The sequence below is a fragment of the Scylla paramamosain genome, chromosome 28, assembly GCF_035594125.1.
Source record: "Scylla paramamosain isolate STU-SP2022 chromosome 28, ASM3559412v1, whole genome shotgun sequence".
Taxonomy (NCBI): domain Eukaryota; kingdom Metazoa; phylum Arthropoda; class Malacostraca; order Decapoda; family Portunidae; genus Scylla; species Scylla paramamosain.
Window position 1 is genome coordinate 6,227,501 of NC_087178.1, and position 25,000 is coordinate 6,252,500.

Consider the following 25,000-nt stretch of genomic DNA (forward strand, 5'->3'; position numbering starts at 1 on the left):
TGAAGCTGCTCCACCAGAAGGGCGCCGACCTGTGGAAGCGTAACGTGAAGGGCGACCTACCGCTACACGAGGCCTGTCAGTCCGGGCGGCGCGACCTCGTTCTGTGAGTACCCGAAGAGGCGCTGCAGGTGTTGGGTCTTCAATGAGTGACTTAGTTGTGTTGTAATATTAGATTGTGAATTGAAGAGATATAATTAGCAGGAAAGGGAATAGTGGAGTAGGTCACATCGCACAAAATCTTTTAATCCCCTTCTGATCCTTTAAAATATGTCTTAATTCCCTTCTGATCCTTTAAAATTCTTCATAATCAGCAAAGAAAGTGAACAGTAAGGTAGTTCAAACAACACAAAGCCCTTTTAATCCCTTCCTGATACTATAAAGCCTCTCAATTCATTTCTGGAGCTTTAAAATTCTTCATAACTCCTTCCTAATCATTTTAAAATCTTTCGGCATCTGGTGCTTTATTGCGGCTCTGTGCACTGTCTAATGTTACACTCAGTGAGGTGAGAAGTGTGTCGTTACTAGTGAAAGTGTCAAAAAAGTGTGTCAAGGCTCATTTTTTGGTCCCAGGTGGCTTTTGTCCATGCGTCCAGACACCGTGAACGCCCCGAACCTGGATGGCCGCTGCCCACTGCACATCGCGGCCATCAACAACAATATCGAGATGTGCAAGATTCTCATGGACAAACAGGTGAGAGTCAGGCCGGTGTTATGAAACGCTCTTGTCCTTCACCAAGACTGTTTTCAAAGACCACAGAGATGATTAACCGGGTTCTCAAGATTGTTTCTCCTGTAAATAATCTTGCTAATCTGTCAGTTGAACCGTAAAAACACCCTTAAAAAAAAAAAAAACGTACAGCTTCAACTAGATCCTTTTGAAAATAGTGGAGGAGCAGAGCAGAAAATTTCAGAATATGGTGCAAAGAGAGAGAAAGACAGAAATTTACTTACCTCCCTCACGCCCCTTCACACCCCTTTCTCAACCTCTTTTTTTTTACCCCTTTCTCTCTCCTCCAGGCGGCAGTCAACCCCATCATGAGGAACTCCCGCGGACAGCTGCTCACCCCGCTGGACGCCGCCGTGGCCCGCAGTAACCGAGGATGCGCGAAATACCTGCAGCTCCACGGCGGCATGGCGGCCTCCAAGCTCACAGACAAGCACGCCCTGCAGAAGGCGATGCAGAGGTGAGGAGCGGCGCCACCTGAACCAGAAGCACACCACTCAGTCACGTTCATTTGCTGCATCCATAAATCTTACCTTCATTCTTCCTCTCTCCATTACAAGCGTGTCTTCTTTCACTGCATCCGTGAATCTTGTCTTAGGTGTTCCTCTCTTTCTCCTGAAGCAGATGCCGAACCTTAGTTGCTGATTCCTAAATTAGTGATATTTTCGAATCCACATTTTTCTCTTCATTTTCTTAGCAGTTTTTTTTTTTTTTTACATCCCTTTTCTTTTCTTTTTTTCATCTCCAAGCTCTAGGTTCTTCTCTTTCCTTTTACTTCCCTTTTCTTCTTGTTCTTGTTCTTCTTTTTCTTGTCTTCGCCACGTGGGATAGACCTTCTTCAACGCACTCAGTCTTCTGCGCCTTCGTCAGTCACACCCTTTACCATCACGTTTTCTTCCACTGCATCCATAAACCTTCTTTCAAACCCTCCTCTGTTTCTCCTGCCGGGTACCTCCATCTCCAGCATCCTCCACACACACTCCTCGCATCTTCTCTCCCAACGCACCTGTCTCCTCTCCCTATAATTATCCTTTAAGTTTTTTTTTTTTTTATGTAGGAAGGACACTGGCCAAGGGCAACAAAAATCTAATAAAAAAAATGCCCACTGAAATGCCAGTCCCATAAAAGGGCCAAAGCAGTGGTCAAAAATTTATCAATAAATGTCTTGAAGTTACCATTTATAACTATGACTTTAATACCTTATTGTTCGTCCTGGATGCCTGACTAATTAAACGCTCTCTCCTTCCCTCCTGCCGGTGTTCAGGGCGCTGGAGACGAGTCAGCAGGGTAGCAGAGAGCAGGAGGGGGAGGAACTGATGAGCTCCTCCGCCTCCTCCGTGCACAAGTCGAACAGATCCACAATGACGGCGTCTCCTGTCAACACTGAGGCGCAGACTGAGACCAGAGGAGGCGCTGACGGCGTGGACGGGATGAAAGACGCGCAGGTGAGGTCTTGGCTGTCCCTGATGCGAGGGTCCTACACACACACACACACACACACACACACACACACACACACACACACACACACACACACACACACACACACACACACACTGAGTTTCTTATGCTTTTTGTTATCTATTCTTTTTTCCCTTCTTTTTCTTCTTCTTCTTCTTCTTCTTCCTCTTCTTCTTCTTCTTAATATCTTTCTACCTGTCTCTCTTACTTCATTTAATTATCAAAAACAACACAAATACCTGCTTTAGTTAACACTTAAGGTTATTATTCTCTCTCTCTCTCTCTCTCTCTCTCTCTCTCTCTCTCTCTCTCTCTCTCTCTCTCTCTCTCTCTCTCTCTCTCTCTCTCTCTCTCTCTCTCTCTCTCTCTCTCTCTCTCTCTCTCTCTGATGTACTGTACATAAACTAATGCGCATTTTATCCATAAGACTTAGATGATCCAAAAATTTTAGTACATAACCCAAAATTATTAGTACATTATTGTTACAGTGTGATTACAACCCTTTCCTTACCCCTTTCCCATATTACCGTCCCCTTCCTTTCCTTCTACAATCCCCCCATGTATTTTTCTCCCTTTTTATCTTCCTTTCTCCATTCTCTTCTCTCTCTCGTCTTTTTTTTTGTCTTTTTTTTTAACCTTCCCTTATTTCTTCCCCTCTCTTTCTCTCTCTCTCTCTCTCTCTCTCTTCTTTTCTCTTCCTGTTTATTTATTTTTTCCTCTCTTTCCTATCCCTTCCTTTTCCGTCTCTTCCTCTCCTGTCTCCTCTTTTTTTTTCTTCTATATTTTTTCTTTCTTTTTTGTCTCCCATCTCTTTTCCTTTATCTCGTTACTTTCTCTCTCTTTTCCATCCCATCCTCTTCCTTTCTTATTTTTCTCCTTCCACCTTCTCCCTTTTTCCCCCTCTTCCTCCCCCCTGATGTCAGCACGGTTGCCAGACAGTGTTATTCTTGACTGCTGAACTGTTTGTGAGTTGTTCTGTTTATCTATAGTGTTTTTTTGAGTATTTGAGTGTGTTTTTGCTTTTTCTTGCTCCCAAAATGTTTCTTTTCTTTTTCTTTTTTGACATTTTTATGTCATGTGTGCTGCTTTTTTGTGGTGCGAATTTTGTGACTTTTTTTTCCGTGGTCGTTTTTTTGTCTTTTCCTTTTATTTTATTTCTATCTCGCTCTGTTTTGGTTTTTGGCAATGTGCTCGTTCGCCGCGTCCTTTTTTTAATTTTTTTTTCTTACATTTTGATCACTGTTTTCCTTTTATTTGATCTTTTTTTCCCTTTTTTTCCCATTTTTATTTAAGTGTGTGCATCGTGGATCATTTCTGTTCCCTACCCCCACTCGGTGCCAAAAGAGAATGATGTGTCTTGGTGTATATCTCCATGTGTTTACTATTAAGTTAGATTTACTATAGTTACCCTTTTAATCCCTGCAGTGAGATGATTTTCTATACTACGTTTTTCTATTTTATTTAGGGGGTAACTACTCAGAATTTCATTGGTGTTATTAGTGTTAATTCGATGCTAGGCGTCCGTCAGATCTTTCCCTAAACTTGTTAATTAAAGACAAGGCTTATATATTTTTATTCCTCAGTCGGTGTTCATGCTTCTCTTCGCTCTAGATTATCTTTGTTATCTTTCCTCATTATTTATGTCATCTGTCTCTTCTTATTCTTCTCTTAAGTCTTTTTATTCTTCTTCTTCCTTAATATCATGTGTTCTTTCTCTAGTTTCTTCGTTCTTATCTGGCTGTCTCTGTTCCTCTCTCTCTCTCTCTCTCTCTCTCTCTCTCTCTCTCTCTCTCTCTCTCTCTCTCTCTCTCTCTCTCTCTCTCTCTCTCTCTCTCTCTCTCTCGGTGTCAGCTTGTGTCTTTGTGCATTTTTATTCATTTCCCTGCGCTTCTCTATCTTCCATTTTCTTTCTTAAACCGACGAGACTTAAAAAATTCAAACTAACCCTTAAATAATAAACTAAATGACTATAACTAATCAACTAACAAAAAAAGGAGAGAGAAAACGAATCTAACACCAAATCCTCTTAAATAACACGAATTTTAACCCATAAATCCCTAATACTTTTCCGAGGGATCAAAAAAAAAATATAGTTTCCCCTTTATTTTTTTTAGTTTTCCCTTCTATTTCCCCCTTTATCATTATTATTCGTGTTCCCCGCCCTTATGACCCTTGACCTTTGACCCCGTGGCTCTCTCGTGACCTCACCTTCAGACCGCCACTTCGGAGGTCAACATACGGAAGCTAGTGATGGATGAGGTGGCGGCGGCGGCGAAGGAGGAGGAGGAGGAGGAGGCAAAGAAGAGACGCTTGGAAGAGGAGGCGGAGGAGAGGGCCGAGATGGAGGAGAGGGAGGGAAGGGTGGAGAGAGAAAGGGATTCCGCTGCGAAGAGGAGGGAGGGCGTGAGGAAGGAGGAGGTGCAGGTGGAAGGAGCGGAGGTGGAGGGGAAGAGGAGAGGAGCGGAGACTGGTGAAGAGGTGGAGGAGGAGGAGGAAGAGAAAGAGGAGGATAAGAATGAAAGATCTTCCGCCATAAGCAAAAAGGAAGTGAGAATAAGCGAAGAGGAGAAAAGAGGAGAGGAAGAAGGAGAGGAAGTGAAAGAGGAAGAGAGAAGTGGCGGAGACGGAGAAGAGGAGGAAGAAGAAGACAAGAAAAGCATCACGGCGCTAGCGAAAGAAGGAAAGAAAGGAAGAGAAATGGAAGGAGAAGAAGAGGAGGAGGGAGATACTGACGAAAGAAGAAGTGGGAAAGGAAAGAAGAAAAGAAAAGGTGATGATGAAGAAGAAGAGGATATAGATGAAGAGGAAGAAGAGAAAGAAGGGAAGAGGAGCATTAAGACATCAGCAAAAAGTGAGAAGAGAAGAAGAGGGAGAAAAACGAAAGAAGGAACTGAAGAAGAGGAGGAAGAAGAAGAGGAGGAGGAGGAGATTGACGAAGCAGAAGAAGGAAGAATAGAAGAAGGAGAAAGGAGAAAAAGCACCAAATCATCAGCGAAAGATAGAAAGAAGAAGAAAGGAAAAGGAAAAAAGGATGAAGGAGAAAACGAAGAAGAGGAAGAAATAGATGAAGATGAAGGAGACAAAGAAGAAACCGAAAGAGAAACAAGAAAAGCCACTAAACCATCACGAAAGAGTGGAGAGAAGAAAGGAAGGAAAGAAAAATATGACGAAGAAGAGGAAGAGGAGGAAGAAGAAGACGAAGAAGAGGAGGAAGAGGAAAATGAAGAAGGAAGACGGGAAAAAGGAGGAAGAAAAGGTGTAAAAGGATCAGTGAAAAGTAGGAGGAGCAAAAAACCAAGAGGAAAAGAGGAGGAAGAGGAAAGCGAAGAGGAAATAAGAGAAACAAAAGAAAAAGGCATAAGAGGAAAGGCAAAGAAAACGAGAAGTAGAAAGCAAAGAGCAGGAGATGAAGAAGAAGAAGAAATAGAGGAAGAAGAGGAAGAAGAGGAGGAGGAAGATGAGGAGGAAGGAGAGGAGGAAGAGGAGGAGAGAGAAGGAAGAAAGAAGAGTAGGAAAATTGCAGCTATTCGGAAAAGAGGAGAAAAGAGAGGAATAAAGGAGGAAGAGGAGAAGGAAAGAAGAAGTAGGATAAAAGAGAGAGGGAAGAAGGGAAGAGGGAAAGAAGAAGAGGAAAGGAAGAGAGGAAAAGCCAGCAAAAGATTAACAGCTGAAAGAGGAAGAGGAGGAAGAGGAAGAGGGGGAGGCGAGGACTTAACTGGGGAGGAGGAAGAGGAGGATGAGGAGGAAGAAGAGGAAGAGGAGGAGGAAGGAAGGGGAGGAAGAAGCAGAAAATCAACCGGTGGAAGAGGAAAAGGAAGAAGAGATAGGAAAGAATTAACTACAGCAGAAGAGGAAGAAGAAGAAGAAGAAGAAGAAGAAGAGGAAGAAGAAGAGGAAGAGGGAAGAAGAAGAGGAGGAGGCAGCAGAAGTAGAAGATCAACGGGAGAGAAAAGAAGAGGAAGAGGAAGAATAGAAGAGACAGAAGGACCAACTGCAGAGGAAGAGGAGGAGGAAGAGGAGAGAAGACGAAGGCGAAGAGAAGGAGGAGGAGGAGGAAGTAGAAGTAGAAAAACAACAGGAGGAAAGAGAGTAGGGAAAGAATCGAGGGAGAGGAGAGAGAAAAGTAAGGAAAGCGAGGAAGAGAGAGAGGGGAAGAGAAGTAGAAAATCAACTGGAGGGAAAATAGGAAGAAGATCAAGAGAAAGAGAGGACAGAAGTGGAGGAGAAGAGGAAGAAGAAGAGGAGAGAGATACCAAAAAGAGGATCAAGGCAGGGAAAATAAGAAGAATAGGAGGGAAAGGGAGGGAACTGAGTAAAGAGGGAGATAGAGAGGGGAGGAGGAGAGGGAAGAGATCTGTAGAGAGAAGTGAAATTAGTGGAGAAGATCAAGAGGAAGAGGAAACAAGAGGAAGGAGGAGTGGCAAGCAGGTAGGAGGGGGAGTAGGGAGGAGGAGGAGAACAAGGGAGAGAGAGGAAGAGAGTGGGGAGGAATGGGGAAGTAGAGAGGGGAGGAAGAGTAAGAGAGTAACAGGTGGGAGAAAAAGAGGAAGAGAAGAAGAGGAAGAAGATGAGAGAATTAGCTGGAGGGGAACAAGCAGAGGGGAAAGAGGAGGCAGAAGGTATAGAGAAGAGGAAGAGGAGGATGATATGATAGAAGAGGAAGAGGAAGAAAGAGTAGGAAGATTAGACTCTCAAGTGTATTCAGGAAGAAGAAGAACTAAAGGAAAACTGCAACAAAGAGGAAGGGGAAGGAAGGGAGAGGAAGAGGAGGAAGTCACTGAAACTCAAGAGGGAGAGACAACGGTAACCCAAGAGTCTGAGATGACCACAGGGACGCAAGAAGAGGAAGAGGAGGGAATATCAGGTACCGCAGAAGACGAGGGGGAAGGAACCTCACAGACAGACGACGCTGGGAGGAAGATGGAAGAGGAGGAGGAGGAGGAGGAGGAGGAGGAGGAGGAAGAGGAGTATGTCAGCATAAAGAAGCAAGGAGGTAGACTAGAGAAGAGACCGGAGAGGAGGAAGAGGAAGGGAATGAAGATAACCTCGCCCTACGCCGCCAAGCTTCCGAAGGCACGAGTCATCCCCAGCCGCACCAAGTCCCGGCCGGTGACGCGGGAGGCGAGCAGCGGCCGCCTGACGGAGCCGCGGCGGGTGCGGGTGACAGAGGCGAAGCGAGGCGTCAGAAAGACCACGGAGACGGAGGCCAGGAGGCAGACGCGACGGCCCGGGGAGGGGCAGGGCGTGCGGAGCGGCAGGAAGGGCCTCGTGAAGCAGGACAGTGAGCGTTTCTCTGAGTCCAACAGCAGCAACGGCAGGCGAGGGCAGCGGGGACCGGGGGCTGGGGGCACCGCCATGCGTGAAGGGGCGGGAGGGGGCGGAAGGAGGCCCGCTGCCCGGAAGGTGGGCGTGGCGGGAGTGAAGGTGAGGAAGGAGGCAAGGATTGGGGAGACAAGCACCAGCCCTGGCGAGGAGGAGAGAGAGGAAAGAGACTCCGGGGAGTGGGAAGAGGCGGCGCGCGGCACTAGTGAGGCTGAGAACACCTCGCCTGAAAGAGAGACGGCGGGCGAGGGTGAGGCACTAGCGGAGGGCGGCAGTGTGGAGAAGGAGGAGGAGGGGGAGGAGGAGAAGGAGGAGGTGGAGGAGGAGGAGATGAAGAAGGAAGAGGAGAAGAAGGAGGAGGAGGAAGAGAAGGAGGAGAAGGAGGAGGAGGAGGAGAAGGAGGAGAAGGAGGAGAAGGAGGAGAAGGAGGTGGGGGTGGAAGAGGGAGAGGAGGAGGCAAAAGAAAAAGAAATGATAGGAGACGAGGAGGAGGGCGAGGAGGGGGGATCGCTGAGCGGTGAGGGCAGCGAGGAGGCGCTGCTGGGCGGAGAGGGTGAGGATGGCGAGATGTGGCAGGACGGGCAGTCATCCGCGGGCCCCAAGAGGTCACGCATGCGCCCCAAGTCAGCGGTACGCCCGAGCGTGTTGAGTCGCCGCAGGGACAGCCGCGGGGCGCTGGGCGGGGGCGGGGGGCGAAGGAAGGCCAGGCGGGCAGGCCAGGGCGTGGGCAAGGCACGCACTTGGGAGGACGGCGGCAGCTCCACTCAGCAAGTAAGCATCTCCGACGACCTGCCGCCGGGGGAGGGGCTCCGCCTGTCCCCCGTGGAGTCTGCCGCCAGCCCCGAGGAGGAGCGGACACACGAGATGCTCCTGGAGTCCAGCGGGCGAGACTTCCTGACGGTGGAGGGCGCGGCATCGCGTCTGCCCTCGCCCAGCTCCACCCACGGCAGGGACACCGGGGACTCCGGTTTCAAGGTACAGTCACCCCCATACTGCCCCCACCGGAGGCTCGGGACCCTCAGGGGTACTCAGCACTCCCAGCCCGGCATGCGGGACTCCCGGAGCCTTGTGTTGCTTCTTGACCTGCATGCTTCCTCAGTTGATAACGCGCTGCACGAGCGTCCTGGGCATATTGGGTGTGAGGCACGGCCACCGCAGAGCACGCCATGCTCGCCTTGCCGCCCCCTACCTTACCCTCTGACCCGCAGGAGCCGGGCTTCAGTGACGGGGTGGCCGTGGGGCGCGAGTCGGACGTGGACGGACTGACGGACCCGGAGCGACACACGGAGGACGAGGAGAACGCGGAGACCGGGCGGCGGAAGTCACGTACCCGCCGGCGGAAGGAGAAGCACCGCAGCAGGAGCGGCGAGGAGCAGCTCACCAGCGGCCAGGTGAGGGCTGGACAGGTGAGCACACTCCACCAGGACGGCGGGCGGTGTGTGCCCGTGTGTGTGTGTGTGTGTGTGTGTGTGTGTGTGTGTGTGTGTGTGTGTGTATATATACAATGTGACTCCCTCCCTTGGCCCCTGGAGCTGGCCGCCCTGCCTCACTCCCTCATGCCACGCCTGGATGCTATGCGCGCGCGCGTGTGTGTTTGTGTGAAATGGTTACTTTCCTTTCTCAGCCCCGTCCTTTACTCCCACCCCCGCCCTTTGAAAGACGTCCCTTAACTGAGAACACCTGCCCTCCGTTCCCAGTGTTCCCTCTGCGCCGCTCACCTGTGCCGTGCCTGCCTCTCGGGTGTTTGATCCACACCTCAACCATCGCACAACACCTTGACGTAAATGAATGAACAAGATGAATAAGACACACGTACTCACTCACTTCTCTAAATTAAGACGCACCATTGATAAACTATTTTAACCAATTTCTTAATCAACCTGAAATGACACACTTACCTGCTTATGCCACCCACCTGTGCACTCAACACACGAGAGGGTGAATAGAGGCAACACTGCCATAAACCCCTTAACCTATCCTTGACACCCACCAAAACCCCTTAAAACCCGCTGGAAACCCTTATTGACCCCTAATCCATAACTAAACACCACGTACGTTCCTTATACCCTCCCTGATACCTTCCTATACCCTGCCTCACCACACAACTCTCTCAACATCTACCCTGACCTCACCCCTGCCCTCGCCTCGCCCTCCCAACTGCGCAGGAGGGGGAAAGGAGGCGAGGGAGGGGGAACGGAGAGAAAGGAGGCGACGAGGAGGAGGAGGAGGAGGAATATGATGAAGAAGATGCAGACGCCCTTCAGAAGATGGGAATCCTCACACACCGCCGCCCAGGGATGAGGAAGGGACGGGTGAGGAGCGGCGCCTTAAGTGGGGGTCCTAAGAAGGTAAGGATTCAAGGAAAGGAAGGATAGGAGTCGCGAGGAGAGTTACGAAGGACCAAGAAGGAGTTGTAAAGTAGAGAAGGAAGGAAAGAAGGATGCTAGCTATGTAGAGGGAGGAACAGAGTAGTGAAGGAAAGAAGGAAGGTTAGCAAGGGCACATGAAGAAGGAATAGTAAGATAGAGAATAAAGGGAGATATAAAGGAAGAAAGAATATTGTGAGGAAATGTGATAGAAAAGGAAGGAAGGAAGAAAGGAAGGATTGTAAGAACGAACGAAGAAGAGTAGGATAGAAAATAGAATAAGAAAGGGACACGAGAAACTAAAGAATAACAGGATGGATAGAAAGAATCACTAAAAAAAGACGAAAAAAAAAGCATGGAAGTGAAGGATAAACAAAATGAGAAACAGAAGAATAGGAAAAAAAAAAAAAAGAAAATAGGAGAGATTTTCAAGATTAGGATTAGACAGAATTAAAAAACAGACAGGATGAACTTAATTAAGATCAAGGTAAGATACGAAACAAGTGACTTCCTTTCCATCGCATCAACAGTAAGCTCAACCATACACGTAACTTAAGGTGTTCTGTGCGTGCTGTGCGTGCTGTGGTGTGCTGGGATAGACCTGTGTGTTTTGACATCCTGTGCTCTTCGCTGTGTGCTGCTGTGTGCTTCCCTTTCTGCCTAAACTTCCTCCCTGCGCAATTAAGCGGTGTGGTGCTGTGGTGCTGTGATGCTGTGATGCTGTGGTGGTGTGGTGCTGTGTTTTCTTATCGTGTGGTGTGTTCCTTCTTCTCTCCTTCCTTGTGTGTTCTGTGTTTCGTTTGTGTGTGTGCGTGTGCGTGTGCTTTGTATATTTTAGGGTGTTCATTTGTGCTTGAGTTCGTAAATGCAGTGGTTGTGGTGGTGTTGGTAGTAGTAGTAGTAGTAGTAGTAGTAGTAGTAGTAGTAGTATCACTGCTGTTACTGCTGCTACTTCTTTCTTATGTAAGAAAAGTACTGTTGGAGAGAGAGAGAGAGAGAGAGAGAGAGAGAGAGAGAGAGAGAGAGAGAGAGAGAGAGAGAGAGAGAGAGAGAGAGAGAGTCCCACTGAGGTGCTATTACCTATGGAAAAAAGTCAAATGGATTATCAAAAATTGGAGAAACCACTATTACCACTACTACTACTACTACTACTACTGCTACTGCTGCTGCTGCTACTACTACTACTACTACTACTACTACTACTACTACTACTACTACTACTACTACTACTACTACTGCTACTACTACTACTACTACCACTACAACTACTACTACTGCTGCTGCTACTACTATCTGAAAAACAATACAAACATCCAAAACAACAACACTTAAACCCACGAAAAACAAACATTATAATAGAAACAGATCAAGAATACAATCACACACTGGTTGATTCTTCTTCCTCTTGTGTCCTCTGATAGCTTCCACCACTCACCCTTCCCTCCCTCTCTCCTTCCCTCCTTCACACCATAAACCATTCCTTCCTTCCTCCCTTCCCTCCTTCCTTTCCTCCTCCACATCACAAACCCTTCCTTCCTTCCTTCCTTCCTTCCCTCCTTTCCTCCTTCACACCACTCACCCTTCCCTCCTTCATACCACACACCCTTCCTTCTTTCCTTCCTTCCTTCCTTCCTTCCCTCCCTCCTTCCTTTCGTCCTTCATACCACGCACCCTTCCTTCCTTCCCTCTTTCGCACCCTTCCCTCCCTCCCTCCTTCCCTCCATACACCCTACCCTCCTTCCCTCCATACACCACACAGCCTTCCCTCCCTTCCTTCCCTTCCCTTCCTTCCCTCCCTCCTCCACACCACACATCCCTCCCTCCTTCCCTCCTTTCCTCCCTTCCTCCTTCCCACCTCACACACCACACACCCTTCCCTTCTCTCCTTCCTCCCTTCCTCCCTCCTCCACGTCCCCTCACTCGCTGTTTCCTTCAGGTGGAGAGCATGGAGACCAGTCTGCGGAGGAAGGGGCGCAAAATGGCATCCCCGTCCACAGAGGTGTCCATCACACAGGCTATGCAGAATACTATGAGGAAGTGAGTGTATTGTTGATGTTGAATGGCGGGTGCTTGGGTGAGTTAGGATGAGAGAATGGGTGTTTTGTGTTAGTTTTGTTGTTTTTAGGGCTTGACTGGTTGGGTTAGTTAGTTTTTTGTTTGTTTGTTTGTTTGTTTGTTGGTTGGTTTGTTGGCTTGTTTGGTAGTTTGTTTGTTTGTTAGTTTGTTTGTTTGTTAGTTTGTTTTCTAGTTAGTTTGTTTTCTAGTTAGTCTGTTTTCTAGTTAGTTAGTTAGTTAGTTTGTTTGTTTGTTTGTTTGTTTGTTTGTTTGTTGGTTTGTTAGTTTGTTAGTTAGTTTGTTTGTTTGTTAGTTTGTTTGTTAGTTTGTTTGTAAGTTAGTCTGTTTTCTAGTTAGTTTGTTAATTTGTTTGTTTGTTAGTTTGTTTGTTTGTTAGTTAGTCTGTTTTCTAGTTAGTTTGTTTCCTAGTTAGTCTGTTTTCTAGTTTGTTTCCTAGTTAGTCTGTTTTCTAGTTTGTTTCCTAGTTAGTCTGTTTTCTAGTTTGTTTCCTAGTTAGTCTGTTGTCTAGTTAGTTTGTTCCCTAGTTAGTCTGTTTTCTCGTTGGTTTGTTCTCTAGTTAGTCTGTTTTCTAGTTGGTCTGTTTTCTCGTTAGCTTGCTCTCTAGTTAGTTTGTTCCCTAGTTAGTCTGTTTCCTAGTTAGTTTGTTCCCTAGTGAGTCTGTTTTCTTGTTTGTTTGTTCCCTAGTTAGACTGTTTCCTAGCGAGTCTGTTTTCTAGTTAGTTTGTTCTTTAGTTAGATCGTTTTTTTTTTTTAGTTAGATCGTTTCTAGTTAGTTCATTTCCTAGTTAGCTAGTTTTTTTCTTAGCTGGTTAGTTAATTTGTTAGTCACTCAATATGTTAATCAGTCAGTTAGCCAGTTAATCAATTTAGTAAGTTAGTTTCATTAATGTTAAAAATACAAATAAAAAAAACATTAATCCAATCCTTTTTTATATGCTAAGTAGACTTGGTGATAAAACAAGAAAATACACCATTACTCTTTATGTGTGTGTGTGTGTGTGTGTGTGTGTGTGTGTATCCTCACCTGTTCCCTTACCTGTCCTCACCTGACGCTTCCTTCACAGATACGCGCTGGAACGCCGCCTCTTTCAACAACTTTTGGAATTGAAGCGCGCGCAAATCAAGAACTCCCGCGCGAATGAACACGTGCTGATCAAGCGGATGGTGGACGTGTTTCAGAAGGAGGGCATGCTGCTGGGCCTCCGCGGGTACTCCGGACCATACAACTTCAACAGCTACGAGAAATATTTGTATGGTGAGTGAAGGGGATGGTTGCGTGGATGGCTGGGTGGTTGGTTAGGTTGGTGTTGGATGGTTTTGTACAGTTTTAGTTTCTCATAGTTTTTTTTTTTTTCTTGATATTTTTAGATGGATGGTCGGATGGTCTGATGGATGGATGAGTGAGTGGAAGGTTCCTAACACCATTTGAGCAACGCGTTTTCTCTCTCTCTCTCTCTCTCTCTCTCTCTCTCTCTCTCTCTCTCTCTCTCTCTCTCTCTCTCTCTCTCTCTCTCTCTCTCTCTCTCTCTCTCTCTCTCTCTTTCTCTTTCCATTTCATATTTTCTTTTTTTTTTTTTTGGACTTTTTTTCATTTTCTGTTCTCAGTTAAGCTTCCGACAAACTTTCCCTATTACACTTACGAACCAGAATCACGCTTCTCGCTTTCCCTTTCTTTCTGCAGATCAACTTAGACCTTTTTTCATTTATTTATTTATTTATTTATTTTTTTATCTCCACCTTCCCTTCAAGTTTAATTAAGCCCCGACAAACATTTCCTAGAAACCTTTCAAACTAAAACCAGATTCTTCACCTCCCGGGCCCTCCTGCAGATAAACTGAGATTAAGACCATTTAAGCAACACGATTTTCACCTTTCATTCTCAGTTAAGTCCCCGATGAACATTCCCCAGTAATCTTAATGAATAAAACCACTACCTTCACTTTCCGATCCCTTCTGCAGATCAACTACGGTTCCTGCAGAGTTCACAGGGCATCAAGATCCCCGCCTTTCGCCCTACTGACGACGTAGAGAAACTGAGTCGCGCCATTCGAAGGGCGGAGATCAAGGAGTTACCAGACCCTCTACAAAACAACTTAGACGCCCACACTTGTAACCACACCACGCACAGATGCCACCACGCCGCCCACGCCTACACTGGTATCCCCTGCGCCGCCTACAGTGAGTCCTGAGTTGTTTGGGCTTGTTGTTTTGTTATTGTTGTTGTTGTTGTTGTTGTTGTTGTTGTTGTTGTTGTTGTTGTGGTGTTGGTGGTGCTGGTAGTGGTGGTGGTGGTTGTTGTTGTGTGTGTCTGTGTGTGTATATGTGTGTGTGTGTGTGTGTGTGTGTGTGTGTGTATGTACAGACGTATGCGCTGTAGGAGTAGTAGTAGCTGTTGTTGTAGTAGAGATTGTAGTAATAGTAGTAGTAGTAGTAGTAGTAGTAGGTGTGTGTGCATATATTTGTGTGAGTGTATGAACAAACGTGTAGTAACTGTCCTCCTTTTCCTTCTCCTCCTACTCCTACTCCTCCACCTCTTCCTTCTCCACCTCCACCACCTCCACCTCCACCTCCCCCCACAGTCGGCTACAAGAAGAAGAAATCCCTCACCGCAAACAACAACAATAATAACAACAACAACAAGCAAGTTTCTCTACCCAAGATCCCGGGCACTCAGACCGGGGGCAGCGCAGGGGGCGGCTCTCCTCTGGGTGGCTCCACCGCGCAGGGCCTGGAGGGGGGCATCGGGGGGCGCGTTAGGCAAGGAGAGCCGGTGGGCCTGAGAAACTATGACCCCAGGAACCCACTTACTGTAGAACTGCAGGTAAGAACTTAAGAGAAGGTTAGGTTACTGTGTTGTGTGTTTGTATATCTGTATGTCTTGTTTTGTTGCTCATATGTCTGTTTATTAATTGTTTGTTCCTATTTCCTCTCTTTCTTTTTTTTCCTCCTTCCTCACCTGTTTGCGTGTTGTTGTTCTTATTGATTAAAAGTGTTTTGCCTTGTTCGTTCTGTATTTCTCTCTGTCTCTCTTTCTTTTTTTTTTTTACTTTGTTTTCTTTCATTTTTCTTGAGATTTTCCGTTTCTCGTGATTTTTTTTTTCTCTTTCGTTTCTCTCTCTCTCTCTCTCTCTCTCTCTCTCTCTCTCTCTCTCTCTCTCTCTCTCTCTCTCTCTCTCTCTCTCTCTCACACACACACACACTCACACACACACACACACACACACACACACACACACACACACACACACACACACACACTGTAAATAACAACCAGCACACCACCATTATAATTTCCACAAACCACTACTACTATATTTCTGATGTAAATATTATAAAACCTGTGTATAGTCTCCCCTCGTACACCTGTCTATTGACCTGTCTATTTACCTGTCTGTCTGTTGTGGGCCAAGACACTTTTTTTATTCATTCCATCTCCACTTACCTATCGATGCAAGTAGCGCCCTCTTGGCTCCACCTCCTCTTTGACTCCCCACTTCTTTGTCTCCACTCGTGTACAGAGCAAAGGGACTCTCCTAACTTAACCTAAGCTGGGCACGGACACGCGAACGGTAACCTAACAAGACTGCGCTGCGTAAGATGAAGATTTTTTTGGGGTTGAAGTTAGATGGGATATTGACTTAGGGTAATGAAAATTATATAAAAGAGAGATATAACAGTCCCGAAACAAAATAAAAATTGACTTAGAGCAACAAAAAAAAATAAAAAAATATATATGTAATGATGATATGCCAGTTCCTAAAGAAAAGAAGGGCCAAAAGGGTTATCTAAAATCGGAAAAGTCTTCAAAATAACCCTTTGACTGCCAAGTACTACTACTGCTATTCTTTTAGACTAGTAGACAATACGGAACGAAGATAAAGTAGCAGGCACTGGGAGATTTAAACTACACAATTTGTCCCTTTTAGTCTGTCTATTGAAATTATGATCAAAACTTTTGACGTAGCATTTTTCAGTCCTTCATGGTAGTCAGAGAGGCAAGGACTGGCCTGGTGGACGTGTGTGTGTGTGGACGTGTGTAGGAGTGGAGTGGTGAGTGGGGAGTGGGGCGAGTCTTATGTTTGTGGCGGCTGGAGGTATGTGTGTGTGTGTGTTAAGTTTTTTTTTTTTTCATAATGTTATATTGTAAAAACTATAAAAGATAACACGCGATTAGCTGGATTATAGAATGGTTATCCTTTTTATGATTAGTATTTGTTTAATGTGTGTGTGTATAGGTGTGTGTGTGTGTGTGTGTGTGTGTGTGTGTGAGTGTATGTGTGTGTGTGTCCCGGCGTAAGTACTAACGCATCAATACGTCCGATCTTACGCGCTTACTCGTAAACTCATCATACGAACAGCAGCGAATCTCCAAGCGTAACATTCACGATCGTGCGAATGTGACGTCGTGTCGTTACGAGAGCCGCGAGTTACGTTACGGTGGTCAATTCGCGTGTCCGTAGCTCGCCCTGACGCTGCCCAGTCTCTCGGTGTCTCTATCTCTGTCTCTATCTTCATGGAGCGATATAAGAATGTGTTTGTTTTCTCTAACGTTTACAAGCATTTACCATTTATTTCTGCTTCTCACTGATAAAAAAAAAATGTATCCGTTTAAATATTCAGGTTTTCTTTGCTGCGTGTCTTTTTTTTTTTTTTTTTTGTGAGTGTCATAGATTGAAGCGAGCAAGAGGTGCTGCCATCTGGTGCCCGCGGGGTGACCTTTATGAAGACTGATGGTGGTGGCGATGAGTAGCACGATCCATTATTGGAACCTCTGCCAAGTCAAGCGTGAGAGATGCTCATTTCTCGCCTTAATCCCTTGTTAAGCAGAGCGTTTCATTATAATACCATAAAAAACACACTGTAAATAAGGTGCACTGTGATAAATAATGGTAATAGTGAACATAATGATAACGAGAATGAATAAATAGATAAATTAATGAATACATAAATAAGTGCAATAAATAATGATAACAGCTAACATAAATAGATTAAATAAATGAATAAATAAATCAGATACGCTGTAACAAATCGCGATAACTAGAATTAACAAATAAACAGATAAGTAAAATAATAAATAACCAATAAGAATAACGGCAACAGCAATAATCAGACAAATACATTCTTACACTCCAAAATTTCTAACTAAAAATACTCGGAGGAGGGAAACAGCCACCCTCAGAGTCCCTCCTTGTTGCTTTTGTCCCGTTGACCTCTCACGGCTCTTCTAACCGGTTGCATTACACCTCACCACTGCATGGGCGGCGGCGGCGGAGGCTGGGCAGGGTGAGGCGGCGCAGGTAAGGTAGCGGGCTGCGGGCGAAACTTACACAGGGGATTTTGTTTTTAAATATTTCTGCGCTGCACCTCCACTACTTTCCAAAGGCTCTATAGTTGAAGTTACACTGGTTTTTAAGTTTTTTTTATGGTTCTAGTGGCAGATTGACAAGGTTTCTACATTATTAACAGGGGAAATGCTCCTGAGAACCTGGCTAATCATCTCTGTGGCCTTTGAAAACAGTCGTGGTGAGAGAGTAAGTGCTTCTGAATACGGGTCTAGGACTTGTAGCTGTAGGAGAGACAGGGACGTGGAGATGTCCTACAGAAACCACAGAAGGAGTAAGGATTGTCTAAAGTACCGTAGAAGTAGCTGTAGTGGTAGTAGTAGTAGTAGCAGTAGTAGTAGCAGGAGGAGGAGGAGCAGGAGTAGTAGTGTTCGGTTCCTGGAGCAAGACCGTACAAGTAATGCAATAGGCGATCTCCCTCCCCGGACAGCACGGACAGGCCCGCCAGCAGATAGTCCTGCCCACTGACCTTTTGGATAAGAACAAGAAATACCATCTCACCTTCACCATCAAGGTTCGTCCGCCTCGTAATGAACACACCTGCATGGACCACCGCACCTGTACCTGCCTCACCAACCCACCTGTGTGTTATTACTTACCTGTACTTACCTGAGTGGGCTCGCTTGCTGCTAAAGTGACCAAAAACTCACCTGTGCCGCTTATGACGACTGTTAAGATCCACCTCACCTGTCAGATCAATTAATTAACTTTTTGTTTCAGCCGTCAACTACCAAGATCAAAGAACAGACATCCTTGGAGACGGATCCTAACGAGCAGGTGTCCTCCGCCCCTGAGATCCTTCCGAGCGATCCTGCAAGACAAGAATCTCTCGCTATGGACTCTCTCGCCTCGGAAAGCCAGCAGGAGTCTCAGTCAGCGGCCCTCGAAGCAGGAACGGAAGCTTGAGAGTAAGGAGACAAGAGCTAACTTAATTTTGATCTTGAATGCCGCGTCAGGAGAGAAACAGCAACAGCTCCTTTGGTTCTTGTTCCTACCTGCTCCTGCGCCATCACTCTCATGCCCCCCGCCTCCCAGAGGTATCCTTGAGGTATCCCTGAGGTGTCCCTGAGGTGTCCGTGGGGTGTCCAAGGGCGCGGCAATGACTGCAGGTCAAGGTTAACGGCTAGGAAATGAGAGAGAAAAAAAAAAAAACTTATCCATTGGTTCTTTTTTCAACTGTTTGTCGCCATCATGCAGTTCTCTTCCCCGGGGTGTCCAAGGCGTTACAGGTTAGAAAATGGGGAAGACTTGTCCCTTGGTTCTTTTTTAATTAACTGTTTGCCTCAAGGTGTCACAATACTTGGAGTCTCACGTGCAGTCTTGAAGCTAAACGTGCAGTGTCAATGTGTGATAACTTACGTGCTTCTTTTACGTACTCTGTTGTGTGGTACGTGGTGATGCTTTGGTAGAGGAAGGTGGAGAGAGAGATGACTGGGTGAGAGGAAAGACAGGATAGAATAGAAAGACATAACAGGATGGAATGACAAGGAAGGGCAGGATTAGATAAGAATGGGAGGAGAAAAGGCAGGATAAAATGTAAGAACGTAATGAAAAAATAGGATAAGATGATAAAGACAGCGAGTAAGGACAGGATGAGATAATAAAGTAGAAAGAGGAAGAACAGGATAGAATAAGAAGGTAATGAGGAAAGGAGAAGATAATGAAAAAAAAATATGAATTGGTAAATGCATACGTGAAATAAAAATAGGAAGAATAAAGAGAGAGTAAACTTAGTAAATAGAAGAGAATGAAGAAAAAAAAAAGCGAAATAGAAATAAAATGAACCTGAGAGAAATATAACAATTTAAGAAGGAATAAAGGAGGAAGGTGAAAAGAAAAAGGAAGGGGGAAGAAAGATTTTGAAGCAGAAAAGGAAAATACAGCAAAAATAGGAGAAAATGAGAAAAAAAGTGAAACAGTATGATAGAGTGAGATAAGATCATTTAAGACTGAAAGAAAGAGGGAAAAAAGAGTTTGATGCAGAAAGAGAATGAAATAAAAATGTAAGATAGAGAGAACGGGAAAAGTTGAATAAGGAGACAGAATGAATGAGAGAGGAAGATTAGGTTATGTAAGACTGAAAGAAAGAGGGAAGGAAGAATCTGAAGCAAGAACGGAATAAAAAGGAAGGAATAACGTAGGAAAAAGGAAGCAAATTCAATGAGAGAGAAAGATAAGATGATGGCTGAAAAAGAAAGAGAGAAGGAGGATTTTGATGCAAGAAAGGAATAAAAAAAGGCAAGACTAACGTAGAGAGAGGAAAGCAATTCAATAGTTAACCAAGTCTTCGATGGTTGAGTGGGCCAATAGAGAGTGTAGAGAGAGTCACCTTAAATTACAGCACAGGTTGTTAGCTTAGATTATTATTATTATTATTATTATTATTATTATTATTATTATTATTATTATTATTATGTGGACGAGAGATGTTTAAAATGGTGTTAACTTGATCATCACCGCCAATATTGTTAACTTGTCATGGTTACTCAGGCATTATATAACTTTTCAATGAATGTAAATATATAGGACTATATTTATATTTACTCCCCTTGCTAAGTCACTCCCTCCCTTGTATAAACTGTGCCCTTCTTTACCCTCCCCTGTCTCCTCTCCCTTCAAGTGATTCTGGTGTATATACGTGTCTGTTGTCACTGAAGAGATTCTGTTATGGTTTTCTTTTTAAATCTTGCAAAGTCTACGGTATTGTAAGTTATTGAGATGAAAAATGTGAAGCGTCTGTGAATATTTATCTTTATTTGTTTATTTATTATTATTATTATTATTATTATTATTATTATTATTATTATTATTATTATTATTATTTATTTATTTATTTTTTTTTGTCTTCAGTTCCCATCCGTCATTCTTTTAATTCTCGCAAAGTCTTCATTGGTGTGCGTTGTTAATCCGGAATCACAAATTGTTTATGAATATGTATCTTCATTTTTTTTTCCCCTGTCTTCAGTTTTCATCCTTCATTCCTTTGTTTTTCATATACTTTTTCTTTCGTTTCTTCTTTATTTTTTTTCTTTATAAATGCTCATCTTCATTATTTATTGCGATTTATCTATTAATATTATCTCCATTTATTTCTTAATATGCAATTTTCATCCTTCATTCTTTTGTTCTTGTCTATTTTTTCTTTATTTTCCTTGAATAATTTTTCTTCTTCATAAATGTTCACTTTATATTCTACATTTCATTTTCCTTAATTTCTATCTTCAAGTTACGTATTTTTCCTAATAAACCTAAGTATTCATTGATATAGAGCCTCATATACCACCTTACACTCCATATTTCTTCATTTCCCTTCATTTTCTTCTTCATTTGTCGTATTTATTTCGTAATCAACTCAAGTATTCATTAATATACGGCCTCACGTACCATTTACGAAGACCATACATGAAGGTATTGAGTTCACGACCATCCAAGCGTCTTATGAACGACTACTGTTATACTTTTCTGATGTTATTTATCGTCCCCTTATCTCTCAGTTCGATGTACTTATATGTTGGAATCGATATAAATCTAATAAACACGGTGTAAAAATCATGAATCCCTGACACACCCAAGAACAGGAAAAAAAAAAAAAGTATTGGAACCTTCATTCGTGTGTGAGACATTACTGGGTTGAGATGTGACTGCTTGACTTTTCACGTTTAATTTCCGCTTTGGGTTAAGTTTCTATTGTTTGCGTGTGCGTGAGTGTTGCGTGTACTATCCGTGTTTGCGTGCGAGTGAGTGAGTAGTGTTAAGGAGCCTGGTGTAGTGTTGTGGGTTCTTAAATTGGTGTCAACGAGGATACAAGCTCATGTCTTCACTCATCGTAAGGTAAGTGCTGTTTTTCATCTTTTTTTTTCATATTTTTCAGTTTTTTTTTTTTATATCAGTTTGTGTTGCTGTTGGTTTGATGTGCTGCGTGTGGTGTTGTTTGTGTTTCGTGACGGTGCTGTGTGTGATGTGTGAAGTGATGCGTGTTGGCTTGAAATACCTTTTTTTTTTTTCTTTTTTCTACGCATATTCCTGCTTATTGTTGTTTCGTGGTTCTAGGCTCACTCACTCACACGTTCACTCACTCACTCACCCACTCACTCATCCATAACGTTAAGCATATGAAAGTAGATGGACAAACTTCAGTAGTGATAGTGTAGGACTGTAGGCTGTCAAGGTGCGTCTGGCAGCGGGGTGCGAGCAGGAGACAGGAGGACGAGCATAGGAAGATAAACACTCTTACTTCTCTGTTCTTGGGGAGGGATTGTTGTGGGAGATGGACAGCTGAAACTAGATTAAAGAGGTCACGAGATAGTGCTTAGGTGAAAGATGTATGAGGAATGTTCATGAATAACCTTCGTATGACTGAACTCCGCTGACCAAGAGATAAAGGCGAGAAGCGTAAGGATTCGAATCAAGTCCGTACAGTCTCGACTCGCCCAATGAAACATGATGAACTTTTGGAGTAGTTTCGAACCCTGCTTCATTGCTGCACAGGATCCGTGGCTCCTTATGTTCAATGTTTTTATTGTTTTTTTTCTTTAGCTTCTTTCAGTTATGACAGATGGGAATAAATTGTGCATCTGTTGTCGTGAGAGAAGATGGAGACTGGGAGGGACAAATGGGAGGAAAGGAGAGATTAAAAATGAGACGGATGATTTTCGATGCGAGGAGAGACATCGTGCCTTCTGGTCTCTTATTTTTACTCTGATATCTTACACACACACACACACACACACACACACACACACACACACACACACACACATTAAACAATCACACTCTCTGGAATTCACACTGCTTAAAACTTACAAAGAATAAAGATAAATATATTTTTCTTCACGAACCAGAGCTTAATTATACTAAGTCGAGGAGAGACTGAGGATCGTTGAAGAGTCTAGTACAGGTAAACCAGCATTCTGTAGTCTTTTCCTAATGGTACTTCCGAGCCATTGCTGACGGCGAGGAGGAACAGACAAAGGTACATGCCCTTGGACGCGGCGACCCTCAGCTGCAGGTTACAACGAAGCTTCACAACTTACGAAGCCTCGAGTGTTTTAATGTTCAGGACTGACGAAGCGCTTCCTTTAAATCCCTGGAGTGTTAACTAGTCATGTTGTTGATTGTAATTACTGCCTGTTATCATTATTAGCGTAATTGTTAGTGACAGTAGCTGCGTTTTTTCGATCAGGACTTCCTTACGTGTGTGTGTGTGTGTGTGTGTGTGTGTGTGTGTGTGTGTTATAAGTATGCTTCCATGTTCCCTGAAGGACAAATGAGTGTAGCAACAAACAGGTTCGGAAACTAATGAAGGAAAAAGTAGAAGGATTACGTTAATTGAATCACAAGAAACTGCTGAGGCATGCATGGGGAGGGCAGGGGGAAGGAGCGGAGATCCAGGGGGGCGGATGCCGGAGGGTGGTGCTGCCTCGCCTGTCCTGAAGTATTAGCGGACATTCTAATCCTGAAGGCGAGGGTAAGTTGATCCTGCGGCCGCGTCAGGAGAGGAGCGGCGCAGTGAAGTCCTGGCGATTGGGAGAAGATAGAAGCGAGAGAGAGAGAGAGAGAGAGAGAGAGAGAGAGAGAGAGAGAGAGAGAGAGAGAGATACGGAATGGAAAGGATTGATTTATTAATTGATTGATAAAAAAGGGGAGAAAGGCGGCACAACAAAAGAAAGCAGGAATGAGGAAGAAGTGATGCAAAGGAAGAAAGGAGAAAAAAGAAAGGCGATGAAAGAAGAAATGTAGCGAAGACAGAATAATAGATACAAATAAGGAAAGGGAGAGAATAAGAGTAAATAGGGAACAGGAGAAAACTAAAGAGAAATGAGAGACATGATGATAAAGAAGAAAGCAGAGAGAGAGAGAGAGAGAGAGAGAGAGAGAGAGAGAGTACACATATATATCTCACAAAGGTATAGTTATTAGTTCATTAGTTACTGCAAAATTTACTATGTTTGCTGCACCCATTACTCCTTCTCATTCTACCTTAAAGAGAGTCCCAATCCTTACATTTCCTCCTCCACCTCTACCACCTCCACCACCACCACCACTGACGTAATCACTCGTACTACAATTACAACAACAGCAATCAGCCCTCAGGTGTTATAAGCCCAGGCAGGTGAGGCCACGCACCACCTGAGTCAATTATCATTAAATCAAGTTACCTGTTGCGCCCGACACGGTTCCCTTCCTCTCTCTCTCTCTCTCTCTCTCTCTCTCTCTCTCTCTCTCTCTCTCTCTCTCTCTCTCTCTCAGTTCCTTTCTTTCTTTCTCTCTTTCTTTTCCGTGTTTCTCTCCATTCTTACCCTCTTTTCTCTCTTCCCTCCCTCCCACCCTCCTTCCCTCCCTCCCTCCCTCCCTCCTTCCCCCCATCCCTCCTTTCCTTGACAAATGTAGTTCATATTTTGTAGAATTTAATAACCCAGCATCCATTTTTTTCTCTGCCATTGAGAGAGAGAGAGAGAGAGAGAGAGAGAGAGAGAGAGAGAGAGAGAGAGAGAGAGAGAGAGAGAGAGAGAGAGAGAGTTAAAAAGCACTATATCCCTTGCCCTATAAATTAGGTATGAGAGAGATAGATAGATAGATAGATAGATAGATAGAGAGAGAGAGAGAGAGAGAGAGAGAGAGAGAGAGAGAGAGAGAGAGAGAGAGAGAGAGAGAGAGAGAGAGAGAGAGAGAGAGAGCGCACATAAGACAATTTACCTGTTGCCTGTAATAAGTAATAAGTACAGTACCTGTCAATCAAGAGAAAAAAATATATAAATTAATAGGTACAACTATTTTATTCAGGGCAATATATTTCAATTCACTGCGAAAAGGAGCAAGTGTGTGTGTGTGTGTGTGTGTGTGTGTGTGTGTGTGTGTGTGTGTGTGTGTGTGTGTGTGCGTGCGTGTGCGTGTGTGTGTGCGCGGTCTCGTTTGATGGCAGGGATAAGCTCTCAAGATAACATCACTCCATTGAAATCTCCCTTGAAACATCCCCTCCTATTTTTTCCCTCCCTTCCCTCCCTCCACTCCCTTTCCTCCCCTCCCTTCCCTTCCTCTCCTCTTCTCCCATCCTCTCCCCTTCCCCCTTCCCTCCCTCCTTCCTCCCTCTTTCCTCTCCCTTCCCTCCCTTCCCTCCCTTCCTCTCCCACTTCTTCCCTCATCTCCCCTCCCTCCCCTTCCTTCCCCTTCACTTAGTGCCAATAGGGATGGGAATGGGAAGAGAGAGAGAAAGAGAAAGAGAAAGAGAAAGAGACGTGGAGAGAGAGAGAGGAACAGCTGTAGTAAGATGACTCTCTCTCTCTCTCTCTCTCTCTCTCTCTCTCTCTCTCTCTCTCTCTCTCTCTCTCTCTCTCTCTCTCTCTCTCTCTCCCCTTCCGTGTCGGTAGCTTTGATGGGACAGATAGCGGTGGTCTTAATGAGAGGCTGGTGCTGATAGGAGGATGGGAGAGAGAGGGAGAGGAAGGGGAGAGAGAGGGAGAGGAAGGGGAGAGAGAGGGAGAGGGAGGAGAAAGAGAGGGAGAGGAGGGGAAGAGAAAGGGAATCTGAGGCTTTAGATTAAACATTGTAAGCAACAGAGAGAGAGAGAGAGAGAGAGAGAGAGAGAGAGAGAGAGAGAGAGAGAGAGAGAGAGAGACGTGTATTTAACTTCCCAATTTTCCCATGGCCGTGAAAGGAAGGATGGGGGATGGGGGAAGGCAGAGAGATGGGAGGCGATGGAAGAGAGAGAG

At 44.7% G+C, this 25,000-nt stretch overlaps 1 protein-coding gene across 10 annotated transcripts in view; it reads left to right on the forward strand.

The window, feature by feature from the left end:
• Positions 1–20,843, forward strand: part of LOC135114806 (trichohyalin-like) — a 55,853-nt gene extending 35,010 nt beyond the window's left edge. For 2 of the 10 annotated variants that reach the window (XM_064030898.1, XM_064030899.1), the window contains exons 9-21: positions 1–103; positions 571–691; positions 1,018–1,184; positions 1,989–2,169; positions 4,400–8,482; positions 8,716–8,898; positions 9,673–9,855; positions 11,810–11,910; positions 13,014–13,204; positions 13,909–14,127; positions 14,529–14,770; positions 17,722–17,874; positions 18,012–20,843. The exon at positions 1–103 is cut by the window's left edge and continues 41 nt beyond it. In XM_064030898.1, coding sequence (XP_063886968.1) covers positions 1–103; positions 571–691; positions 1,018–1,184; positions 1,989–2,169; positions 4,400–8,482; positions 8,716–8,898; positions 9,673–9,855; positions 11,810–11,910; positions 13,014–13,204; positions 13,909–14,127; positions 14,529–14,770; positions 17,722–17,874; positions 18,012–18,197 — 6,113 coding nt within the window. In that variant the 3' untranslated portion in view covers positions 18,198–20,843. Of the gene's footprint in view, positions 104–570; positions 692–1,017; positions 1,185–1,988; positions 2,170–4,399; positions 8,483–8,715; positions 8,914–9,672; positions 9,856–11,809; positions 11,911–13,013; positions 13,205–13,908; positions 14,128–14,528; positions 14,771–17,721; positions 17,875–18,011 lie in introns of those variants that run through there. The other 8 variants (XM_064030900.1, XR_010275679.1, XR_010275678.1 and 5 more) reach the window with 8 other exon arrangements.
• The last annotated feature ends 4,157 nt before the right edge of the window (positions 20,844–25,000 follow it).